A 24,217-nucleotide genomic window follows, 5' to 3' on the forward strand; every position below is an offset into this window, starting at 1 on the left:
TGGAAACTCACCCACTACATTCACTCAAATACTTTGTTAAGTAATATTAGTTAATACGTTCCTTTATTTACACTGTGTGTCAGTAGGATTTTAATTACTCTGAAGACTTGGATTAATTGGATCGTTTATAAATAATTGGATCGTTTATGATTAATGTGACTGTTGTATTGAATGTGTTGTGATTATTAATTGTGTTTAATTACTGCTATTTTCTGTGTCTCATTTCCTCTAATAAAATAAGGTGCAGTTAAAGAACGTTGTCATTATTTAAATCAGGTATTTCACCAAGTTGGGACGATGCTCCTCGATGGGGAGGATCTGTAAAATAAAGTTACGTCATGCATCTATAGCAGTGGTTCTCAACCAGTGGTCCGGGGACCACCAGTGGTCTATGAGGGGGTTCCAGGTGGTCCCCACCTAAATTATGGAGAGTCTGTAACCAAATGGACCCTTGGAGATATTTTACTCTTGAGAGCGTAACATGAAACCAAATATGAACCTTTATTGAGATCCATCATCTCATTTTCGAGAGGGTCCAACAGACACCAAATGCAGTAGAGAAACATAATACAGCAAATACATCCATGCATTACAAAAGAGGTTTCCACTGGACACACACTGGTCTGATTAATCACCCAGAGAATAAGGCACTTAATGCATTACAATACTCATATAAAGATGATGAGCATAGATCAGAAATGAAACCAAAATCAGACTATAGATTGTTACATAATATACTGTGGAGTCTTGGTGGGAAATGAACAGGCAGAACAGGGTATTGCAGCACTTCAAAACGCTGTTTATTAGCAAGAAGGTTGATTATGACAGTTAGATCACAATGAGACGCTCGACATCCGTCTCTGGGTAGCATTCACAAGCGTACAGTATTATTGGCTTCACAGGATTCCTTCGATCGCCTGGAGTAGGGTGAGAAACATCCGTTAGTTTCAACTTAGATTATACAGTCTTCTTCTTACGGCACGACTCCACACTGGAGGGCTCGTTATAAGAAGAAACGATAAGAATAATAATAATATGACGGCGGAGCCTTGCTTCGTGACGTCGTCAGTATTTAGCCTTTACTGTAGCGTATCTTCTCCCATAGCGGGTTCAGCTCCGAGCGTGCACCTGCCGTTTAGCCCACCGGCGTTCAATACAACGAGAGCCTGCTTGCTAGGCAGTCCTCGAAGAATAGTCTGTGTGGAATTAAATAGGTTTCCTTCCGACCTTTTAGTATGGGTTCCAGTTGTCTTCGCTGTGGCAGGGCTGCCCCCCTGTTGCGTCGCGATAACTGTGAACTCCTGGAACTCCCGTTCCTAATTCACTCATTCATCCGTGTCGTCCGAGGTCTCTGTCCCGCGGACATTCCCTGGCCCGATCCTGAAAGCCCCCCCGACGGTTTGTGCGTGCGTGCCTCCGTGAGCGCTTGTGTGTGTGAACCAGCCGCTGTCAGACCGACTACTAAGTCTTCCTTTTATACGCCGGGTGTGGCCGCTTGCTGGTTTGGGCGCGGTCCGTCCATCAGCTCAATCTGGTGGAGGAGGAGGTTCGGGACGTAGACATCCCCTATTAGGCGGCCGAGGGCGTGTCTTACGATCCGAGGCGTCTTCTGTCTGACAGCTTGTCTGGTTGCCCTGGCAACGCACTTACCATCGCGGGGTGTCGCTCGCGAGACCCCACAATACTGTATGCTGCATGTGATAACATGCATTAACGACATGAATAAATACACAAATACAAACGTGCACATGCAGTTTAGTTGTTAAATTACAGTATCTTCACAGGCTTGTATGTGAGAAACAGATAACTAGCTAAAGTGCCAGGTCTCCACCAGACCAGGTCAGGTTGTGGCCTCCTGGTGGCGCTATAATAGGCCAATGTGAAAAGGGTGGTATTTCTTCTTACGCCTTGGATGGCAATTGGATGCAAAAATCCACCTATTGGTGGCGCTATAACAGGCCAATCTGAAAAGGGTGGGATATATTCCTCAGCCTAGTAGGAAAGTCTGTGAAAGATTTCACATAAATTGCACAATGCGTTCATGATTTGACGCTTGGTTCAAAACGAGCCAATCCTGCAAACTTTGAAAGCCAATGTTAGCCAATCAGGATGGAATACGAAATATCGGACAGATCCGGCTTGAACACATGACTATAGAGATAGTGTGTAACGATTTGTGGGACTTTTGGACAGAATCTGGAGGAGTAATAATATACAAAAATGTGTTTTACAAAGGTTGGCCTCCTGGTGGCGCTGTAACAGGCCGTTCTGGAAAATGTTGGGCCGAGGTTCATCGTTGGCATCCAGGGAGTGTGTGTGCAAAATTTGGCATCGACCGTGTTAACGGTGCCGGAGATTAGCTGATAACGGACAGACGGAAACACACACAAACACAGACACACAAACACACACACACACACACACACACACACACACACACACACACACACACACACACACACACACACACACACACACACACACACACACACACACACACACACACACAACAATCTGAGGCATATCAGAAGCAGGAGCAGGGTATTTGAAGATGAGTAAGGATAGAGGCTTTAAAGATATTGAAGGATTTAATCAATCTAAGAACTGGGAAGATTGTTCCAGTCGTCAGGAGCTTTGTATTTGAAATGGACCCCAAGAGTTAAATTATTGTTAAACATCTGCATTACTTAATCTAAGAAAGAGTTTACACAATAAAACATGTAGAAGAATTGTTATTCTGATCAACGTTTGCCTGTTACCAACATCATGACAGCATGGAATTGTGGACAAAGTCTTATCCAACGACAAAATGTTCTAAGGCCTCTTTTCCACTATGGGGTGGAACAAGAACCAAAACTTTCCAGATCCCAGAACTACCAGGGACCTGTGAAGTTCCAGAACCAAGTTCTGCTTCTGTTTAGTAAATACATTTCGACAATCTACAAGCTTGATGAGACACATGTGAGCTTGTAGATTGTCTATTTTCAAATGCTTTATTTTATTTGCTTTATTGTACTTTTCTAAACCAATATTATGAACATATTTTTATATGCCACATGTCACATATGCCACAGCTGTGGCAGCCACATGCCACAGCTGTCACATATATTTCCCATAATACATATACTGTATATGCACATACTGTAGTGTATATGAACATGGATATGGCGTATATGCAGCATACATTCTGCATAATAGGCTATATTTGCAGATATGGATTTCCTTTCCATGTGGGGAGTGGGAAAACAGTAAAACACCCGTTTTAAATGCATTAGACCAGTTGTTCTCCAACCTTTACCTGTCCACAATATTTTTTCTTAAACGGCAAGAGAAAAAAATATCTCGTAAAGCTCATATGATGCTAAATGATAACCCACCTTTTGAATATAGCATTTAACATGAGTGTGGGTTGCAATTATAGTGCCTCTTGAGCAGATTGAGCAAATTGTGCCATAACATCCAGTCCAGTTGTAATGTCAATATCAAGAAATGAGCAAATACAAATAATTTAACCGTTGTGCTAGTTGAATTTAATTCTTCCAATGTGTAGTATTGTGTACAGCACATTTCTAGTAATGATATGCCTAATGCTGTGGTGTAATGTCATTACCTGGTAAACACATTAATGATGACGTCATACTCAAGTGCCCGGATGGGGTTTTATTGTAACAAGCTGTACTACTACTTGTAACACACGTTGATTGATGCCCTGCAAACTATCGTTCAGTAAACTATCTACCCAAGCTCTTGTAGTATTCCTTGCCTCTAAACAAGAACACGACATGGTATCAGAAGTGGAGCTACTTTGAGTGACGGTGCGCGGCGAGAGAAAGTGACTTTATTCAAGAGAAAAAACAGTAGGGGAGAGCAGGGTCGGTTGATGCGCGTTTTACTAATCCCTCCCTACACAGAGATTAATTCATTTCAAGTAACCAAACTTTTTTGTGAACAAGATACACTTGTCCTCTCCCATTACCCCGAGTGTTTTTGAATTTTGGTGAAACGAGTCGGACGCAATCGGCAAGCAAAGTGATCTCGTGATATCTTGTTCACAAAAAAGTTTGGTTACTTGAAATGAATTAGTCTCTGTGCAGGGAGGGAATTAGTAAAAGGCGCGCCGACCGACCTGTCTCTCCCCCAGTCTCCGCTACTTAAAGCGTGCAAAAACACAAAAGGGTCTGTAGCTCGGTCAATCTTAGGCGGAAATGGACATTTTTTTGTCTGCGAGGCTTTCGGGCACTGTGGAATCGAATGACGTCGCCGGAAATACGTGACGAAAAGGTGAAACCGTCCTACCGCACCAACTGACCCGGCTCTCACACGAGCCGGCATGAACGTGGACGGGGGAGCGGCGCCGCCGGCAGCAGCAGCAGCAGCAGCCCAGGCGGTGAATGCAGCACCTCCGATGGCGACGTTCACCATCAAACCACCGGAGCCTTTCGACTTCGCAAAGCCACAAGAGTAGAAGTGGATAAATGCTCGCTTGGTCTTCAACCAGCCAAAATTCTCACATGTCTCCCCCCTGCTCCGCTCCCTCCACTGGCTCCCGGTCGCTGCCCGCACAGAATACAAAACTCTGATGCTGGCATTCAAAGCAACCAAAGGTATGGCTCCCCCATATCTTGCAAGTATGATCGAACCCTACAAACCCTCCCGCACACTCAGATCAGCCAACGCAGGGAAGCTGGAAGTACCCTCACTAAAAACACAGGGACAATTCGCTCCACACGTCCCAAACTCTTCTCCCTTCTGGCTCCAAAACTGTGGAATGCACTTCCCATTGCAGTCAGAACTGCAGCATCACTCCCAATCTTCCGCCGTAGTCTGAAAACCCACCTTTTCAGACTCCATCATGGCCCATAGCACTTACCCCACCCCCTTAGATAGCATTTCTGTAGACTTAGGCCTCTTTTAGACGGCGACCATCTCCATATAACACGTCAAAGTCCCGTTGCGTTCTCATTTTTTCTTACCCTTTACACGAGAACGCACACGTTATGATATGATGTGCTATTATGCTATACTGTCGCTAGGTGGCGATAACGGGCTGCCAAATAGACAGGTCACCCACGTACAAGAAGAAGAAACCTTCACGCAAGCCTGCGCAACACGGCTCTGGGCGCGCCACGGGATGGTATATATTTTATAATACATTAGGCTACATAAACGCTGCTGCCGCGGCTGCCGTCTATCACAAGGCTTTTTATTTACATCATGGTTTTACATTCAACATCGCTGATGAGCAGCACTTTGTAGGCGAGGAGGGAGGCTTGTTCAGGAACTCCATTATATCATAATGATATGGCTCTGCATCAATGTAATAAACATATGCGCTGTGAGCCAACATGAGCCATGATGTCATAAGTTTTGCGGATTCACCGTTTTGCCTGTTTATATGGAGACCATAGGAAACGGTGTTCTGAATGATTTCCACTCTGGAAGGCGGTTTCACTTCGATGCGTTTTCACCTCCTGAGAACACCGTTCTCGTCTAAATGACAGCGCTAAACGGTACTTTATTTTGCCGTTTTTTATGAACACCATCCTCGTGTAAATAGCACCTTAGATAGCATTTGATACAGACTTATAGCATGTTATGTAGACAGCACTATAATTGCATTGTATGTAGTCATAGTACAGATGTATAGCATAGTAGTATAGATGTATAGTTTACATGTATAGTTTCATTATATAGATATTCCACTGTTACTTTCTTAGCTTACGCATGTTTCATGATAAATGTTTTATGTGATGTATTCCCATGCTTCTTTGTTCTTGCTTAATGTAAGTCGCTCTGGATTAAGAGCGTCTGCTAAATGCCTAAATTGTAAATTGTAAATAAGGAGGTTTGAACGTTTTAGACAGGCGAGCAACCTGGACTCTTCCTCAGAGGCAAACCAGCTGAATACACTGGTGTACTGCATGGGGGACGAGGCTGACGACGTGCTATGCGGGATGGTCCTGACGGCCGAGCAGCGCCAGCGGTATGCTACAGTCAAAGACGGATTTGACAAGTTCTTTATCCCGAAGAAAAACGTCATATATGAACGGGCCCCTGTGAGTATGGTGATCTACATGATGAGCTCTTGAGGTTCATCCCTGTCAGAGAGAATGCAACTGGATAGGGATCTCACTCTAGCAAAAGCCATCACAATGGCCAGACAATCTGAGGAAATTAAGAGGCAGCAGTTTGATCTGAGAGACCTAAGTGCCAGCAAATCAGCCATGGATGCTATGCATTTTAAGAGGGGAAAACAAAACACATTCAGAAACAAAGATCAGACACAGGGGCAGTACAAAAATTGGAAAACTGTTAAACCCGTGCAAACAAGAGTTGAAAATAATGTGGAAAATGTGGAAGATCACCCTCTCACCCAGTGTCACAGTGCCCAGCTAAGAGTGCAGACTGCCACAACTGTGGAAAACGTGGCCATTTTGGAAAAGTGTGCAGATGATATCGAACAAAACTGTACATGAACTTGCAAAGGATGTGGAAGGACTGTTCTTAGGTGAATTGGGCTCTGGTGAGGACCCGTGGATGGCTGATATCAGCATTAGGGGCAGCACAATGTCCTTTGATAACAAAGAAGTTAATTAAGTCCTTGGCAGACATTGAGTTTGGACTGACACCCCAATAGCAGCTTTCCAGTGCCTTCTGCCAGCTCTATTCATATTTTACACATATAAGTCAAATTAAGCTCTAACCAAGCCCCGAATAAAAATTGGAGCTCACACTCCAACAGAGCGGTTCCTTTAAATACGGCTCTCGGCTACATACAGCTGCTTCATCGCTCACAGACACTGCTGCTGCTGGCCAAGCTGGCCTCCTCCACCCCAGCCTCCACCTTTTTGATCATAAGTCTGGCAAAGGCTCAAATACTTGGGAAATATGTCTGCTGATTCAAGCTAAATAATAACGTAAATGTATTGCTTATGTATTGCTCAAATGTGTAAACTGAATGTTGAACTGCAATTCTCGTGAGCATGGCTTTAAGTAAACTAGAATTGAACGTTGCATAGCTCTAATCTGATTAATGGCATTGATGTTAAAACACATTCGAGTTGTATAATTATGTTTCATGTTTGCATGACTCAAGTTAATCTCATTAACTGTCTTGATATGTGCCTGTTGTTGTAAACCCATGGGGGGGGTTTTGCTCAAATTCAGAGAATATCTCCCAGAGACTTTAACGGAAAGTTTAAATGTATTCCATTTGTTGCAATGAATGGTTAATCTACTTTGATGTGAGTGTTTTACAATATAGGCGTTTCCTATCTGAACTATGATTAGTAAGGCTGTCCAGGTTAATTAATTTAATCACAATAAATGCACTGTTCTGTTAAGTGTGATTAATTATTTTATTTGTATGAATTCATTTCATATTAATTTACTTTAGCCATTTGGCCTACCTGTAGTTTAGGACAGTTGTTCTCAACATGGGGGACCCCACATTATTTTGGGAGGTCCTCAGATAATTAGCTTAATGTTCAACATTGTTTTATCACGGTAAACAAAACAAAATACAGTGTGAGTGTATATAGGGTAACCGCACATTTATAAAGTGACAATTCAAGGACTTTCAATTAGTTTGTACTACCTCTAAAACAAATCTTCCATTGTTTGTTGAAAAGTAATGCTTACAAATGGTCAAAAATTGGCTACAATATCCTCTGCTCAATTTAGTTTAGTTTTATTTCATTTTATAGCACGACACTGAAGGTACTGAACGGCCTGTTGTCGGCAAACATTCTTCCACCCGCGAGCAGTTGGACGACAACACGATCCCCACGGTTCAGCTGCACAGGGACGGTCATCGAAGCGGTGAAATACTCGATCCCTTCATCGTTGCCCCTGTACAGGTCGCTGTAGGTCCATGACTCTGTGATCTCGACCTCCTGATGGGGGACGCCAGAGTTATTGGCGGGTCGATTCACGAGCCGCATCACCGTCTGTATGCCGAGATCATAAATGATCTTAGTAGTGCTGCTGACCAGGTACACGCCTGCTACGGGCACTGTGAATTCACCTATAAGGAAGAGAATTGGTGATTATTAATTTAAGCTCAGTCATGTATGGCTGTAGCAATGTCTGCTAAAGTCAATCAATTAAAGGTCATTAATGTACTGTACAGTATAGCAGCATACCTGTCGATGCGTTGTAACAGCCTCCATCGTTCAATGTGACTCGGCGGTACTTCACATCGTTCCATCCGCTGTTTGAGGCAGTGAAATCATGTCCAAGACTAGCAGAGAAGGCGACTTTCTTTGCCTTCTCCGCCTTCTCCTTGTCTGCCTTCTCCTTGTCCGCCTTCTCCTTGTCTGCCTTCTCCTGGTCCACCTTCTCCTTGTCTGCCTTCTCCTTGTCCACCTTCTCCTTGTCCTCCTTCTCCTTGTCTGCCTTCTCCTTGTCTGCCTTCTCCTTGTCCTCCTTCTCCTTGTCTGCCTTCTCCTTGTCTGCCTTCTCCTTGTCCTCCTTCTCCTTGTCTGCCTTCTCCTTGTCTGCCTTCTCCTTGTCCTCCTTCTCCTTGTCTGCCTTCTCCTTGTCTGCCTTCTCCTTGTCTGCCTTCTCCTTCTCCGCCTTCTCCTTGTCTGCCTTCTCCTTGTCCGCCTTCTCCTTGTCTGCCTTCTCCTTGTCCTCCTTCTCCTTGTCTGCCTTCTCCTTGTCTGCCTTCTCCTTGTCTGCCTTCTCCGCCTTCTCCTTGTCTGCCTTCTCCTTGTCCACCTTCTCCTTGTCCTCCTTCTCCTTGTCTGCCTTCTCCTTGTCTGCCTTCTCCTTGTCTGCCTTCTCCTTCTCCGCCTTCTCCTTGTCTGCCTTCTCCTTGTCTGCCTTCTCCTTGTCTGCCTTCTCCTTGTCCGCCTTCTCCATGTCCACCTTCTCCTTGTCCACCTTCTTCTTCTCCGCCTTCTCCTTGTCTACCTTCTCCTTCTCCGCCTTCTCCTTGTCTGCCTTCTCCATGTCTGTCTTCTCCTTGTCTGTCTTCTCCTTGTCTGCCTTCTCCTTGTCCGCCTTCTCCTTCTCCGCCTTCTCCTTGTCTACCTTCTCCTTCTCCGCCTTCTCCTTCTCCGCCTTCTCCTTGTCTATCTTCTCCTTGCCCGCCTTCTCCATGTCTGCCTTCTCCTTGTCTATCTTCTCCTTGCCCGCCTTCTCCTTGTCTACCTTCTCCTTCTCCGCCTTCTCCTTGTCCGCCTTCTCCTTGTCTGCCTTCTCCTTGCCCGCCTTCTCCTTGTCCGCCTTCTCCTTCTCCGCCTTCTCCTTGTCTGCCTTCTCCTTGTCTGCCTTCTCCTTGTCTGCCTTCTCCTTGTCTGCCTTCTCCTTGTCCGCCTTCTCCTTGTCTGCCTTCTCCTTGTCCGCCTTCTCCTTGTCTGCCTTCTCCTTCTCCGCCTTCTCCTTGTCTGCCTTCTCCTTGTCCGCCTTGTCTGCCTTCTCCTTGTCTGCCTTCTCCTTGTCTGCCTTCTCCTTGTCTACCTTCTCCTTGTCTGCCTTATCCATGTCTGCCTTCTCCATGTCCGTCTTCTCCTTGTCTGCCTTCTCCTTGTCTGCCTTCTCCTTGTCTGCCTTCTCCTTGTCTACCTTCTCCTTGTCTGCCTTATCCATGTCTACCTTCTCCTTGTCCGTCTTCTCCTTGTCTGCCTTCTCCATGTCCGCCTTCTCCTTGTCTGTCTTCTCCTTGTCTGCCTTCTCCTTGTCTGCCTTCTCCTTCTCCTTGTCTGCCTTCTCCTTGTCTATCTTCTCCTTGTCCACATTCTCCTTGTCTGTCTTCTCCTTGTCTGTCTTCTCCTTGTCCGCCTTCTGCTTGTCCACCTTCTCCTTGTCCGCTTGGTCTAACTCGCCCTGCTCTGCCTGTAGGTACACATAGTACAAAGACACACCCACGCACACGCACACCAACACAGACACAAACACAAACACACACCACCGAAAAGTATGGTCACGCTGGGACGGCTGGGACGGATGGGATGACTGGGACGGCTGGGACGGATGGATCAGTAGAGCTTCTTCGTAGAGCAGTTGAGCTTCAGGATCAATTATTGACTGCTGCATGGCGAGGTGAGACGAAGCGACTCGCAAGGTGAGGTGAGACGAGGCGAGGTGAGGTGAGACGAGAGGAGCGTCTTCCAATGAACAGGGAGTGAGGAGCTGTGACTTTTATATTGGAAGGCCTTCTGAAGAAACTTCTGAAGCATTTCATTTCATTGGTTCTCCCTCCTGTCCAATCAGTGAGAGAAGGTGTGTGTGTGTGTGTGTGTGTGTGTGTGTGTGTGTGTGTGTGTGTGTGTGTGTGTGTGTGTGTGTGTGTGTGTGTGTGTGTGTGTGTTTGTGTGTGTGTGTGTGTGTATGTGTGTGTGTGTGTGTGTGTGTGTATAGAGATGGGCATGTATTTGAAATACATGTCTTCGCAAAATATGTATTTTCTGTATTTTAAAATACAAAAAAGTATTTTGAAATACAACAAAAAGTATTTAAAATACATGTATTTCAAATACATCTGTTCGTGTGTGTGTGTGTGTGTGTGTGTGTGTGTGTGTGTGTGTGTGTGTGTGTGTGTGTGTGTGTGTGTGTGTGTGTGTGTGCCAAGTAGCGTGGTACACAAAACTACACAGGAGGCTCTATACATCCACGTATGATAACAGCATCCTAAGGTTAGCAAGGAATATCACCTCTAATACTAGCCATGTTTTGGTTGAGTATAGGTTGCTGCCTTCAGGAAGGAGATATGGTGTTCCAGCATACAATAAGGTCAGACTGAAGAGGTCTTTTGTCCATCAGTCGACTTTGAGGCTTAACCCATTTTGGTGTTAGCATTACGTTATGCTTTAGCTATTGAAAAATAGCAGACCTACAAGCTCGTAGCGCTCCACTCGGTGGCGCGCTACGAGCTTGTAGGTCTGCTATTTTTGAAAAATCGAAGAACGACTGACATAGAAACAGCTTTTTCAGAAAACTGTCAGGATGTAGAAAACATTAAAGAATCTGATCTCAGGTCAAAATGGCTTAATCAGGATTTTGGCCTAGACTGAGCTGTGGACATTGCTCTTTGCCCTTATGTTTCTATGTATGCAATTGTATTTTCTTTTTTGTCCTGTGTTGTCAAATGTGTGTATATGTGTTGTATACAAGACCACTGGGTCACAAAACAAATTTCAGTGCAAACTGACAATAAAGTACTATATCCTATAATATAATTTGTGGACATACACAAGCTAGGCCACGCTTTGGTTGAAAACATGGGTGAGAGTCTGGTTGTGTGCCTTTGAATGCACTGAAGGTAAGTAAATATGTATGAGAGAACTCACATAACATATGCCGTATTATATAAGTAGTGCTGTTCAACGATTAAATATTTTAATCGTGATCAATGGCACAATTTATCTAGTTAATTGTGCGATTGAAATGAGTGGTCAGTTTGTATCTGTTCACAAAGTACCTTATAGAGCAGGGTGCCCAAAAGGTAGATGGTGATCTAGCAGTAGATCACAAAGGCTGTGCAGGTAGATCAACATGACATGCCCTAAAAATATATTATTTAAATGTAAAAATAAATAAATCATCTGCTATTTGTATTAAGACAGGGCCTGTTAGCTCAAACCCACAACGCAATACTTTGTTTTCAAGTATTGTATCACAAACATCAGTAGCATTACAACGTCATATGCAAGAAAACCCTACCAATTCAAAATGTTCCCTCTGTATTTCCAATTCCAAGTGCATTAGTCTTATACTGTATGTAATGCCATGGCCACTATTCCAAAGCCACTCAGGGACATTGTTTAACTATTTTCAGCAATTGGATCATATTTTTTGGGTGGGTAGATCTAGTTGAGCTCTAGTTGAGTCATTTTGAAAGTAGCTCTCAAGTCACAAAAAGTGTGAGGTATGTTTCAAGAGTGGAAAAAGTAGTTAGCTTTTAGAAAATGTATTTAATATTGGAAATAAACTATTATCCTCGCTTTTAATACCAAAAACCACAGGATATCTAACACGCTCACAGGCTTACATTCCATTTACAATTCCACGAATGAACAGTGAACACGGAGAGACTGCTTTCATCGTTTACGCTCCAGACAAATAGAAGGAAATCCAGGGCTCTCTTGAACTCTACCCGTATAGTCTCTATAGTCATTTTAAGGCATTACTCAAGGATGCAACAGCCCCAATGGATTAGCATTATGATGCTCAACTATATTTTACCGTATGTAAAATCGTGTTATTTGTTGTCGTTTCTTTTTCATATATGTGATTGTACTGTGAGGGCGTGCTCGCAAAAGAGAGCATGCTCTCAATGGTTTCCCTGATAAAACAAAGGTCAATAAATAAATACAAATAAAAAACACAAAATTAACCATAATTAAGCAGGCTGCAGGTCCCCAGCTAGCTGCGTCTGAGAGGCTAAATGTCATCAAATGGTGGTCTGTGGCTCAATGCCGTGTTCAATCAATGAATTTGAGCAGCTGAGTGTCTAGCATTGTTCTAAGACAATAGCCACTTTCTGTCAGCTCTTTATCTGACCCAATCAATCATCATACTGTCATTTGACTGTCATGTGACATGCAATCAGTTGTGATTGCATGTCATAGTACAGTACAGTACTTGAGTATATGCACTTAGCTACTTTACACCCCCCAACCCACCCCCCTTTCCCCTCACTGTATGTTTCTTTTCCCTTTTTACATCCTGTATGATCCATTCCTTTTAGAAGTGTACATTTGTACAGTACATCTCTAAATGTTTTAGTGAATTGAACAAGGTGGACCCTCTTGTAAACAAGTGTAATGCTTTATTGGGTCGTCCACTCACAGTTAACAGTCTTTGTATTGAGTTGTGCTTGAAATGTACTGTAATTCTGCAAAGTGTTAATAAATATTTCAATCAATCAATCAAACAAACCACTGGTTATTTTGATAAAAAGGGGGCTATAGATTACTTTCTACTTTTGTACTTAACGTGCATTTTAATACTACTACTTTTGTACTTTAACTGAAATAAATGTACAATTCTAGACTTTAACTTGTCACAGAGTATGTCTACATTGCAGTATTGACACTTTTATAACAGGCCTTCTGCTGACTTCACGGCACATTCAGAATTGACACTTTCAAGCAACTGTTTAAATGTTTCTTTTTGCGACCACAGGTCAATGTTGATCGTCCCCATCCACCTCTTGGATGTCTCCCTTTTGACCCATTCAAACTCTAGACGGGCCTGCCCCAAAGTTATTAGTGCAGCCGCACCCGGCAGCCGGCGAAAACTAGAGTTCTCAACAGGCCCACCTGTCCATTCAGGGCCGGATTTAGCAATCAGGGGGCTCTAAGCAAAGGATTGTCAGGGGACCCTTGCTGCACGCGAAAGATCGGCCGTGTGTGCTTTGCGCGCAAAACGGCATAGCAGACTACCAGGCAAAACGGCATAGCAGACAAAGTACAGTGTGAGCGCCCCCACACCTCAACTGTACAATGTACTCCCCCACACCCCGACTGTACATTGCTAGCCTCAGGCCCAGGCTTACTTATCTGCGAAAATAAAAGCCTGGTCACAACCTAAGGTCACATTCTCACCTAATACTTCGGTAGACTCAGAACCGTATGGGCGGGGAAAGGGGATGCTTGCATATTTAATTGGCTGCGGCTTGCCTTAACACTGTCATTCGCAGCAATTGGAAACGCAGCAGGGGGGACCTTTATCAATGTGTTCCGTTCATAAACTATAGCCTACACAGTGAAATCTATGGTGATAAAATTACACTCATAACGTGCGTGTGTCCACTGTGTCGTGCCGCCTGGGACCCCCCCCCCCCTCTCTCTCTCTCTCTCTACGCACGCAGCCGCCACACACTGTTCTTTTGGGCATGGAGGCACAGCGCTGCATGAGCGCACTGATATAACTCCCCAGTCCCACACAGTGACAGCACTCCATGTTTACGGCACGCACAGACAGACAGACAGAATATTATGTAGGCTATAATACACTGCAGTGTTTTTATGTGTTTTCTTAAGCAATTGATTAATGTAGCCTACACGTCCTCATTTCGATCAGGGCTTCAGTCTCCTTATTCGACCACGTCTATCCACAGTAACGGGACATCTTTGCGCTGCGTAAAATATGCCTTAACCGTCTCCAACTGTGTTCAGCTCCTCACCCGCCACATTATGTTTGCTTCATTTCCTTTATTTACTGCGGATTGCATTCACACCTGCACCGAATCGTAGTCAAGTGCGATTCGAAGCGAAGCGAAACCCACGTTTTTGGGCGGAGTAAAATGCGGTTATTTGCTGCGCATTAGGATTCGAATGAGCCTTCACACCTGCCAAACGAAGCGCACTTTCTGACAATGCGCAGCAGGATTCGTTTTAATCACAGCAAAGCTCTCTGGTATGAATGCGACCTAAGGCAGAGAAGCTATCGGCGGTTGTATCCTCCGGAACATCCGTCAAATGTATTTCCCCCGGATACGATATTTTCCCGACCAATCACAACACTTGTTTCATTCGCGGAGAATGTAAAGCAAATGTTTTGTAAAGCATCAACGATTTCACTTCCGCTAAAATCCCACAACTTCCGCTGATAGTCTTTTCAGCTTAGGTCTTGCCCAGGGTGGTACAATGCATATACTGAAAGAACTGTGCCATTAATTAGCTCAATCGCAGGGACGTGCACAGGGATTTGGAGGGGCAGGGGCCCGACATTTGAAAAGGGCACTTCCGGTGTGAGCGCAAAATATGGGTTTTGTTTAGGGGTGCTAGACAAATTTCGCGGGGGGTGGGGATACAAGGATATACTAACTATACTTGAGTCAATCAGTACAAATCTATACTCAGTGTATAGGAGCCATAATGTGATTTATATGCGTTTTGAGTATGTCACGTTAATGGACAGATTGGGCACTGCACTGGTAGTGGTTGTGGGCGTGAACACTGGGGCTGGGCACTGCCACGCTAATAACTACACAGCGTTTAATACCTGGCACTAGAGTTGAGGAACTTGGACGGAGAGGGGGTGAGCTGGGAGTCGACATTTTCTGTTGACCGCAACAACGCATCTTAACATCCATGCCGGTAGTATATAATAGTTAGCTGGGAACTGTTGTATCTTACCTGTGCTGCGGAGAAGAATAAATGGTCAAACTGACAGCTTGGAGTGGATCTGAATTCCTTTGCGTGCGCGTCATACAAGTGTCTCTTATACTCTCGTGCTTAGCTCCTCGGCTCACGGCTTTTGAACAGCCTACAGTCGCAACACTCAGTACTGAGCAAGATATGAACATTGAGTAAATTATAAATAAAATCTGTCAGATTTTGTCTATGATCTTATCAATCAGTACAAAGCTATGTTATTGAGCAAGATATATTAATAACATAAATTCCCTGATGAGATCATAGAAAACAAATACGGTAGGCTAATTAAGAAGATGCCATTACTATGCCAGTGCAAAACAAATACATTGACACCGAGTTTGACGCGTGCAGTGATTCATTCAATGTCCAGAGAGTTGTGTTAATTTCGGATATGTCAATCCATTTATTTGATATCCACTTTCTTTCAGCAATAGTATTCAAACGTAAATAAACTGTGTAAACTTTTAAACAAACAAACAACTGAACCTGTCGACCACGCACGGTCGAAAACTGTGTCGTCTTCCCCTGTCGCGCCCGAGTGCCATCACAGTGACAGGTAATGACGGTTTCCATGACAACCACCCACCATTCTGACTGACTGATTGCCATGACGTCATCGTAATGTTAACGATGTTGTAACGTTAACTTCATCATTAATTAGTTTAAATAAACAAAACAAAATAAACAAAGAGCATTTTGGCTCCAACAACATGCATGTAATACTGACAATATAATTATTTAAAGCAACACAGAAGCTTTAGATAAAGTATGAGAGCATGTTTACTTTGTTCATCAGGAACAATATGGGGATTCGGGAATAAAGTGCTTTAACTTAAAACATGTGCCCACTGTGGCTGCCTCACTGCTTTTAATGGGGAGGCGGCCTTTTTTCCGACACCAAAATAGCCGACGGGGCAATTATGGTCCGACAGTGTCGGACCATAATTGGTCCATTGTCCGAAATACCGTCTTTTTACTCCAACAGTTCGACATGACACTATTTACAGATGGAGGGCACGGCTATGGGCAAGAAATTTGCACCCACTTATGCCAACATATACATGAGTGAGTGGGAGAGAGAGGCCTTGGCAAAGTGTCCACTACAACCTACCACCATGTATTTCAGATTTTTAGATGACATCATAGGGCTCTGGCCACACACATTACAACAGTTTGATGCATTTTTACAGATTTTGAACACACACCATGCTTCCATAACCATCAAACACATAATTCATCCAACAGAGATTAACTTCCTGGACACCACCGTATTTTTTCATACAATAGATCATACACATAAACGACTACTGACAAAAATATATTTTAAGGACACAGACACACACGCACTACTCCATAAACACAGTTACCACCCAAAGCACACTGTGGCATCAAATCACAAATCATTCGTTTTTTCAGGATTTCATCCAATAGGGAACATTTTAATCAGGCCTGCACATATATACACACACTCTTCACAGTCCTCAGAAGGAGAGGTTACAGCAAGAGATTTTTGCGTACCATCAGGAGCAATGCCCTGGCCTCTCTCTCCCCCACCCAGTCACTCTCCACAAACACTCGGCCTCCCACCCCTACCCCTCTCACCCCTAATTCTAACCCTAACCTCAATCCTAGCCTTCTCAGCCTCTCTCTAGCGCAGGGACAGGGACGGACCTGGACGGGGCCCACACATTACCCCCTCCTCTATGTCTTCTCTCCTCCAACTCTTCTTCTCCTACCATCCAGGCCATCGGCTCCTCTACCACTACAACACTACTCCCATTCATAACCACATTTCCACATACACTCCAACCACTACATCACAAGTTCAAACTGAATTTTACCACTACACAACAATCTTACCCCCCATTACAAACACATCACCCAATATAGTTTACATCATCACCTGCACACAATGTCATAAACACTACATAGGAGAAACCGGACACACACTAGAAACACGCCTCAAACAACACTTATATCACATCAAACGAGCAGACATACACACAACTCTGTACACACACTTTGAATCCCATCCTATCGCTAACCTCATCATTTCAGGTCTGGAATGTGGAGTCCGATGGACCAGTAGACAGCAGAAACTAATGGAGCATAGATGGATTCAAAAACAGTAACACCCACTGGGCTAAATTAAAAAAGTTGATTACCATCCCTTTTCTGTTCATTTTTCTGTAAAGAAAAAAATGTATCCAGGCCTTTCTGTGAACTTTTACTCTTTTATAGTTGTAGGTTGTTTTATTAATGTCCATTTTTATATCCATTTTACCATTGTGTTAGAGGATGGTTTCGGACCATGGTTTAGGTATGCGGTCTAGTCTAACTTGGACTCAGGGGGGTGGACGCCTCTGCCTTGCATAGTCCCCAGTGAATAGGCACGTTGCCCTTCACTGGTAAACCTATTTTGTCATTCTTTTTAATATATGCATATCATATCAGATACAGGTGATGGTATTCCTGCTGGGCATTGCTGCCTGACGCACCTCCTCCAGTGCCTTTTGAACAGGTGTGCTGTGACACCTCACTGAACACCTTTGTGGGCCTAAACGGGTCATCAGCTGAGGACCACCATTCAACAACGTTTCGCTCCTTTAACCCCAGTACGTCTCATGGTGGCGGAGCGGTGGCAGGGATCTCTCCCTGCCACCCCCTGCTGATGCCCTAGGTGTTTGTCCCCCAACTCTTATGCTTCCTCCTTAGCCACAGCCAGAAGCTGCCTTTCTCCGCCTCCTCAGCCAGCTCTTTCATGGCTTTCCGATGCCCCGCTCCTGTGCATCCAATGTCGCGGAGTAGGCGTCCAGTTGAGGAACCTACGAAGCCCCTACACCCCACTTCCACAGGGCAGATAACAGCTTTCCAGCCAGCCTCCCTGCACTCTGCCGCCAGGTCTGAGTACTTGGCTCGCTTCCGCTCATAAGCAGCCTCCAAACCTCCCTCCCATGGGACAGTGAGTTCGACCAGAAGGACTGTCTTGCAAGCCTCTGACCACATGACTAGGTCTGGCCGCAGCGATGTTTCCACGATCTCCCTGGGGAACTGGAGTTGCTTCCCCAGGTCGACCCTCATGGTCCACTCATTTCCCGGTGAGAGGAGTCTTGCAGTATCTCTCTGGCGGGAGGGTTTGACACCCTCTCCAGCCCTCGCAAACTTGATGGGATGTCTGCCTGGAGCGGAAGGTCTGCTGTTTGCTTCCTTTCTGCATGACTCTGACACCTCTGCCAGCTTTTTCAGAACTTGGTCGTGTCGCCATCTGAAGGTATTGTGGGCTGGGATTTTACAAAAAAGCCCCCCTTTTAAATACACATACATACATCTCAGAAGTTTAAGAAGTTTTTAACAAAACTGCCTTTCCTGGCCAGCCGGGGCACCTGATGGAGGGGAAAGGAACTGGTTGGAATAACGTGTTCCTTCCACGCGCTACGTCCAACCAGGGAAACTCCCCCCTGTCAGGTGTAAGGGAGCAACTTGGACACTCGGGCATGAAGGAAGCATGAGTTCAAGTCCGTTGCTCTCCCCATGTCCCCCATATATGGGGACTAGGTTGGTGGAGGGTGTGTAGAGCCCAGGATCACATTAGATGATTGACACAGGGGTGAAAAATGGGTTACAAAATCGTGGGATAAAAAAATCGTGGGAAAAAAATAAAATAAAGTTTTTAACAACCCACTTTTAGGCCAGTGCAACAGAGCATGCTTTTGCCTTTTTTAAACCCTACCTATTTTAACCAAATACATACATACATACATAATTTCACTAATTTATAGTGTTTATTTTTTTGTCCTGTGAGAACTGTGGACACAAACGTCTGTATATACAGCTGATCACAGTCTTTACAGTGGAAAGGTTTTTCTCCAGTGTGGACATACTGGTGTCTTTTCAGATTATCTGAAGATGCAAAACTCTTCTTACAATGTTTACAGTGGAAAGGTTTTTCTCCAGTGTGGACATACTGGTGTCTTTTCAGATTATCTGAAGATGCAAAACTCTTCTTACAATGTTTACAGTGGAAAGGTTTTTCTCCAGTGTGGACATACTGGTGTCTTTTCAGATTATCTGAAGATGCAAAACTCTTCTTACAATGTTTACAGTGGAAAGGTTTTTCTCCAGTGTGGACATACTGGTGTCTTTTCAGATTATCTGAAGATGCAAAACTCTTCTTACAAATATGTTTACAGTGAAAAGGTTTTTCCCTAGTAGCCTATAGCCTAGATATTTTAGCGTGATTACGTTGAAAACGAGTAATACACTGTCTGGATGTCATCTTGAATGGGATTAAAAACAGAGGATTTCTGTAATCAGTAGCAGCTGTGTTTGGAGAACGTGCAGCAATGGGAGGAAAGAAAAGAGAAAAATAAGAAGCGCTTCGTGGGTCCTTTATGTAGCAATGGGAATCAAATGGGTGAGCTTAATTTGTATTGGCTTTTAGTGATGTGTAGCTCTACACGTCGTTAAGGAAGTAATTTAATTTTTATTTTCATGGACTTTTGATATAAAAAAACAAGACTTTTCCCATTGTTTTGGCATCCATTGTTAGGTATGCCCATTATGATGACCACGGATATGGTCTTTTCATTTCACTACACCTTTAAGGATTTTTATTTCCCCCAAACTCCTCCACCAAAAGTCCAGACAGAATTGTTCAGTGCAATAATTCTCAATAGCAGACTATAATACTGGCAAAAAAATAAGGAAAGGACAAAAAGATGAATAATATACTTAAGCAACACTCTCTTCAGGCTATGCATTGATCGCACAAGGCCCTGTTATGTAGTTCTCCCTCAGGGATGTTATTTGTGTCAATGCCCACATCCAACTAACCCGTCCGTCCCTGCCAGCCTCCCTTAAATAGGAGACATGGATCCTACCACGGGGCACAGAATCAATTAGCAACAATTCTATTCAATACAATAATAACAATACTTCCATATAAATGCTTCCATAAATAACCCATTGTATAAAAGTAACCATACTAAAGATGTGTGTTACAATTAAACAAATCAGCATGAAATCTCAATGAAAAATAGACGTTAATCATAACATAGGAAACCAACTGCCCTCTCCTGCACAGAACTTGGCCCCTTCCTAATCAAGGAAATAATAATAATTGCCACCAGCTGGCTTAGATAGCATTTGACTTAGACTTATAGCATGTTATGTAGACAGCACTATAATTGTATTGTATATAGTCATAGCACGCCATAGTACATATGTATAGCATAGTAGTGAATATGTATAGTTTATTATGTATAGTGTATGTATAGTTTCATCATATAGATATTCCACTGTTACCTTCTTAGCTTACGCATGTTTCATGATAAATGCTTTTATGTGATGTATTCCCATGCTTTTGTTCTTGCCTAAATGTAAGTCACTCTGGATTAAGAGCGTCTGCTAAATGCCTAAATTGTAAATTGTAAATTGTAGCTGCACTCATAGCAAATAATCAGTGAGCATACAGTATATGGTTTTCAATCAAGTTTCAATCAATAGTCATTAATTATTTCATGTTATAAAGGCAGTTTGGCGTATAGGTTGCCCCATGACAATTTATATATATATATTTTTTAAGCCTGGAAACCAAGGCACCCAGGCTCCTGGTGAATCATGACAAAAACAATTGATTCTGTCTCAAAAAATAAAAATAAAAATAAATTGATTAATTATTTTATACTATATTTAATAAATACTTTTTCTTTTTTTTCTTTTTACAGTTTTCAAAATTATAATAATGCAGAATCAAATATCTTGTGATCATAAATAATTGATGGGATTCTTTTTCCTTTCTTTTTATGTGGCACCAAAAATGGCCGCCACTGCTATCCTATTAGTGGATGTGTTCAGATCTTTACATTCTCATTGTTATGATGTTGTGGAGTATGTTTTGTTATTCAAAGGGAGGCAAGCGTACAAGCCATAATAACTGAAGCCGTCTTTAAACCTACTACAACCCTGACCTGGGAAGACTTTAAGTTTGCTTTTGCATGATATGCAGGTGTGCACAATCAATTTGTTCATAACTATAATCCTAGAAATTGTGTCCTCAGAATGCGCCTGCGTCTGCGCACTGCGAGTGGCTGGAAAGTGTGCCATTCCGCACTGCGATTGGCTGGAAGGTGTGCCATTCTGCACTGCGATTAGCTAACCTCGCCACCAGGCTTTCCACCACCTCGGAGGAAAGCCTGGTCTCCGTTTCATTTCGGTATATGATCCGCTCGGGAGCGGATGATATCGTTACGTCATGTTGTAGTATTGTTTTGTAGTCGACAGGCAGGAACACCAGGCGTCAACTTTATTGAGGGAAAAGGAAGGTTCCTTCCTTTTTTCTCAATAAAAGCTACAGGCTACGAGAGCTTTTATTGAGGGAAAAGGAAGGAATATATAAGGAACGATATCATCTGCTCCCGCCCGGATCATATACCGAAATGGTGCCCAGGCTAGCGATTAGCTGGAAAGTCATTCACCTGAATGGTGCCTAATATTAACCTGACGCTGCCAGATCCAAGAAGCTTGCTACACAAATTTGTTTCACAGCTTATTGGGATCTGGGATCGCAGAAGCAAATTCGATGACGGGGCTGTTCCTTTTTTTCAAGATACTTGGTAGATGATTGGATGGGACCGTCTGTCTATCACCGTGTGGGCGTGCAAACACAACCAATCATATTGACGTGTCTATATAGTTTCACATCCGGTTTCGCACATATCCCGCCCTTAGCTCACGCTGATTGGTCCGGTACGGAACGGATTTTTGTCAGCTCAACTGCCTGAGAGATCCCAGATGAGTGCTGTGTTGGGGAACATGGTTACCCGGCCAATACCGCCCTCATCTGGCAGCGTCAGGTTAGCCTAATATAGTTGCTGCTGCTACTTTGGTTCAGCAATACAAATGCAATGCATGGACGCAGGGGTATGGAGTATAGTAATAATAAACCCAGGAACCAGCAGGATGTTTCCCACTTCAGAGCATGCAGTCTATTACATATAGGCTCAAACACGACAGAGCAAACAAATAAAATAAATATAAATTAACAGCTGCCAAAAAAGACAAGAAAAGAAAAAAGTCAAGTCATTTCCCCAGTTTTCGCACACAAAGGATTTCAATAATGTTAGTACCATTTCAGTGAAATGTTGAGCTGGGAGTGGGTGTGCTCAAGGGTAACAAAAACAATAGTCCTGAAGTCCTCTTCCATAACGGCTCCTTCGGCCAAAGCATTCATTCCTCTTTCCGGTACGGGTAGCAGTCATAGGTATAGAGCTCTCCCATTTGGACCACAAGGTCAAGGGTTCGATCCCTGGCACCGCCAATGCAGCGTACGACTAGCGCGGCTTGGGTGTAGCACATCGTGCGGCAGGTAGACCAGGGTCTAGCGCATTGTAACAGGGACAGACTCCCATGCGTTACCGGCTGATACCGACAACAAGCCACTCCCAACGTTACTTAACTGGGCGTAGCAGTTCCTATTTATAAAAGATCTCCAATCCAGCCATGTCTGCCCTGGTGCAGTCCAGGTGTTGGTATAGAAGAGTTGCTATTCTATGATGCGCTTATAGAGCACATTCCGGTGCTCCACTTTCTTTTCCCATCTGCGTGTGAGGGGAGTCATTTTGGGTGGTAATCTCCTCGTCTTTCTCTTTCTCCCGTTCCATTTCCTGGAACTTGATCTCTGCCATTCACAGGGAAGGTTAAAAAAAAATGTACTTGTACAAGCCAGAAAAAATGCATCCACTTTTGGAGTTCCCATGCAGGCTGTGCCGATAAGCACATCCCCTGCATCTGTGGGAAGCCAGGCGGGGGAGGGCGATCTTTTGTCACGGTGATGGAGGCATCCTCCACGTGGGAATACCTCACTGCCAGGTGAGCTGAAAAGGAGTCGGCAGTGTGGGTCAAAAGGGGAGGGATTCAAATCCGGTTTCAAATTGGGCGGGCTGAAACCATGTCCAAATATGGTAAGTCATACATCATAGATAGATACGTCATATATGACTGGCGTCATAGACCGGCCACATGAAGCCACGCCTTTATTGGGCCCTGTGGCTTGTTTCTTGAGACTTGACCCGGTTGGCTTGCATTAGAGAAAGAAGAGAGGCTGCCTTTAGCTTGCATTAGAGAGGCTGCCTGCCTGGCAGTGCCTGCTAAGGATGTTGTACCACTCATTTAATTGATGTAACTTATATGTCTCTCCCCGAACTGTCGCATCCACTGGTCCTGCGTGAACTTCACGAAGGTGTCGTACTGTTCGGCCAACTTCGACGACAGAGTCTCCTCGTACTCCTCGCGCACCTTCTCCTCCCTTTCCTTCAGGAGGCGCTCGCAGATCATCCGGACTTGTCGGAGCGTCAGCAGAGGCTGCTCCCTCCTCGTCGGGGAAACAGCTCCGCTTCCACAAGACGTCCCTCCTCCTCCCGGCATGCTGTTGAAAGCGCTCGCGATGGACAGCTGCGACGGCGACCCCGGGGGCGAATAGCAGCCCTGCTCCGACGGCTGCGGGCCTCCGTCTGGGCGTTTCACCTTGTGGATGCGTCTGTATTCCTGCTTGATGTTGTTCAGGAGCTGCTCCGTGCTGAGGCCGGGAGACGGCGACTTGGCGAACGGCGACGGGTCCATGCACAGGTACTTCCTGGGGGCCGATGGCTGCGACGACGACGACGCCGGGGACACGCACCTTCGCCTTTTGTATTGCGAATGCGACGGCGCGTCCTTTCGTCGTCTCTTGGAAGAAATCGGACTCATCACCAGCGGATCGAAATCATGCATGGTCCTCTTCAGGGTGGCTGCGCACGCCATGATGTGACTAGAGGGTGTTCAAGGGTCTTTCTTTGCGGGGGGGACACTGTTCACCGATGCCCGAGCTTATCCGGGAATGGTTATTGTCTTACTACGAATATGATGTTCAGACAAGTCTCTTGGTACAGATCTCCTGTAGGCGATGAGGCTTGCCTGGGTATATCTCTTCACGCTCCAATGAGACCTCTGCTTATAAGCCCAGTTCGTGACGTCAGTCTTACCCAAATATGGAGTTCCACGTCGACTGGCCTCTAATTATGCCGATTTGGAAATTATTATATCTAACCCATTGTGGGTCATGACTGAAA

General features: G+C 44.4%; 1 protein-coding gene across 1 annotated transcript; it reads right to left on the bottom strand.

Moving 5' to 3' along the window:
* Nucleotides 1–23,279: 23,279 nt before the first annotated feature.
* LOC310871040 (akirin-2-like) lies at nt 23,280–23,909 on the bottom strand (the record flags this gene model as incomplete). The annotated part of the gene is made up of 1 exon (XM_083782487.1): nt 23,280–23,909. One exon carries the CDS (start codon nt 23,907–23,909, stop codon nt 23,280–23,282), a length of 630 nt encoding a protein of 209 aa, XP_083638613.1.
* Nucleotides 23,910–24,217: the final 308 nt, after the last annotated feature.

Source organism: Protomyctophum parallelum (genome assembly GCF_964188405.1).
Source record: "Protomyctophum parallelum genome assembly, chromosome: 1".
Classification (NCBI taxonomy): domain Eukaryota; kingdom Metazoa; phylum Chordata; class Actinopteri; order Myctophiformes; family Myctophidae; genus Protomyctophum; species Protomyctophum parallelum.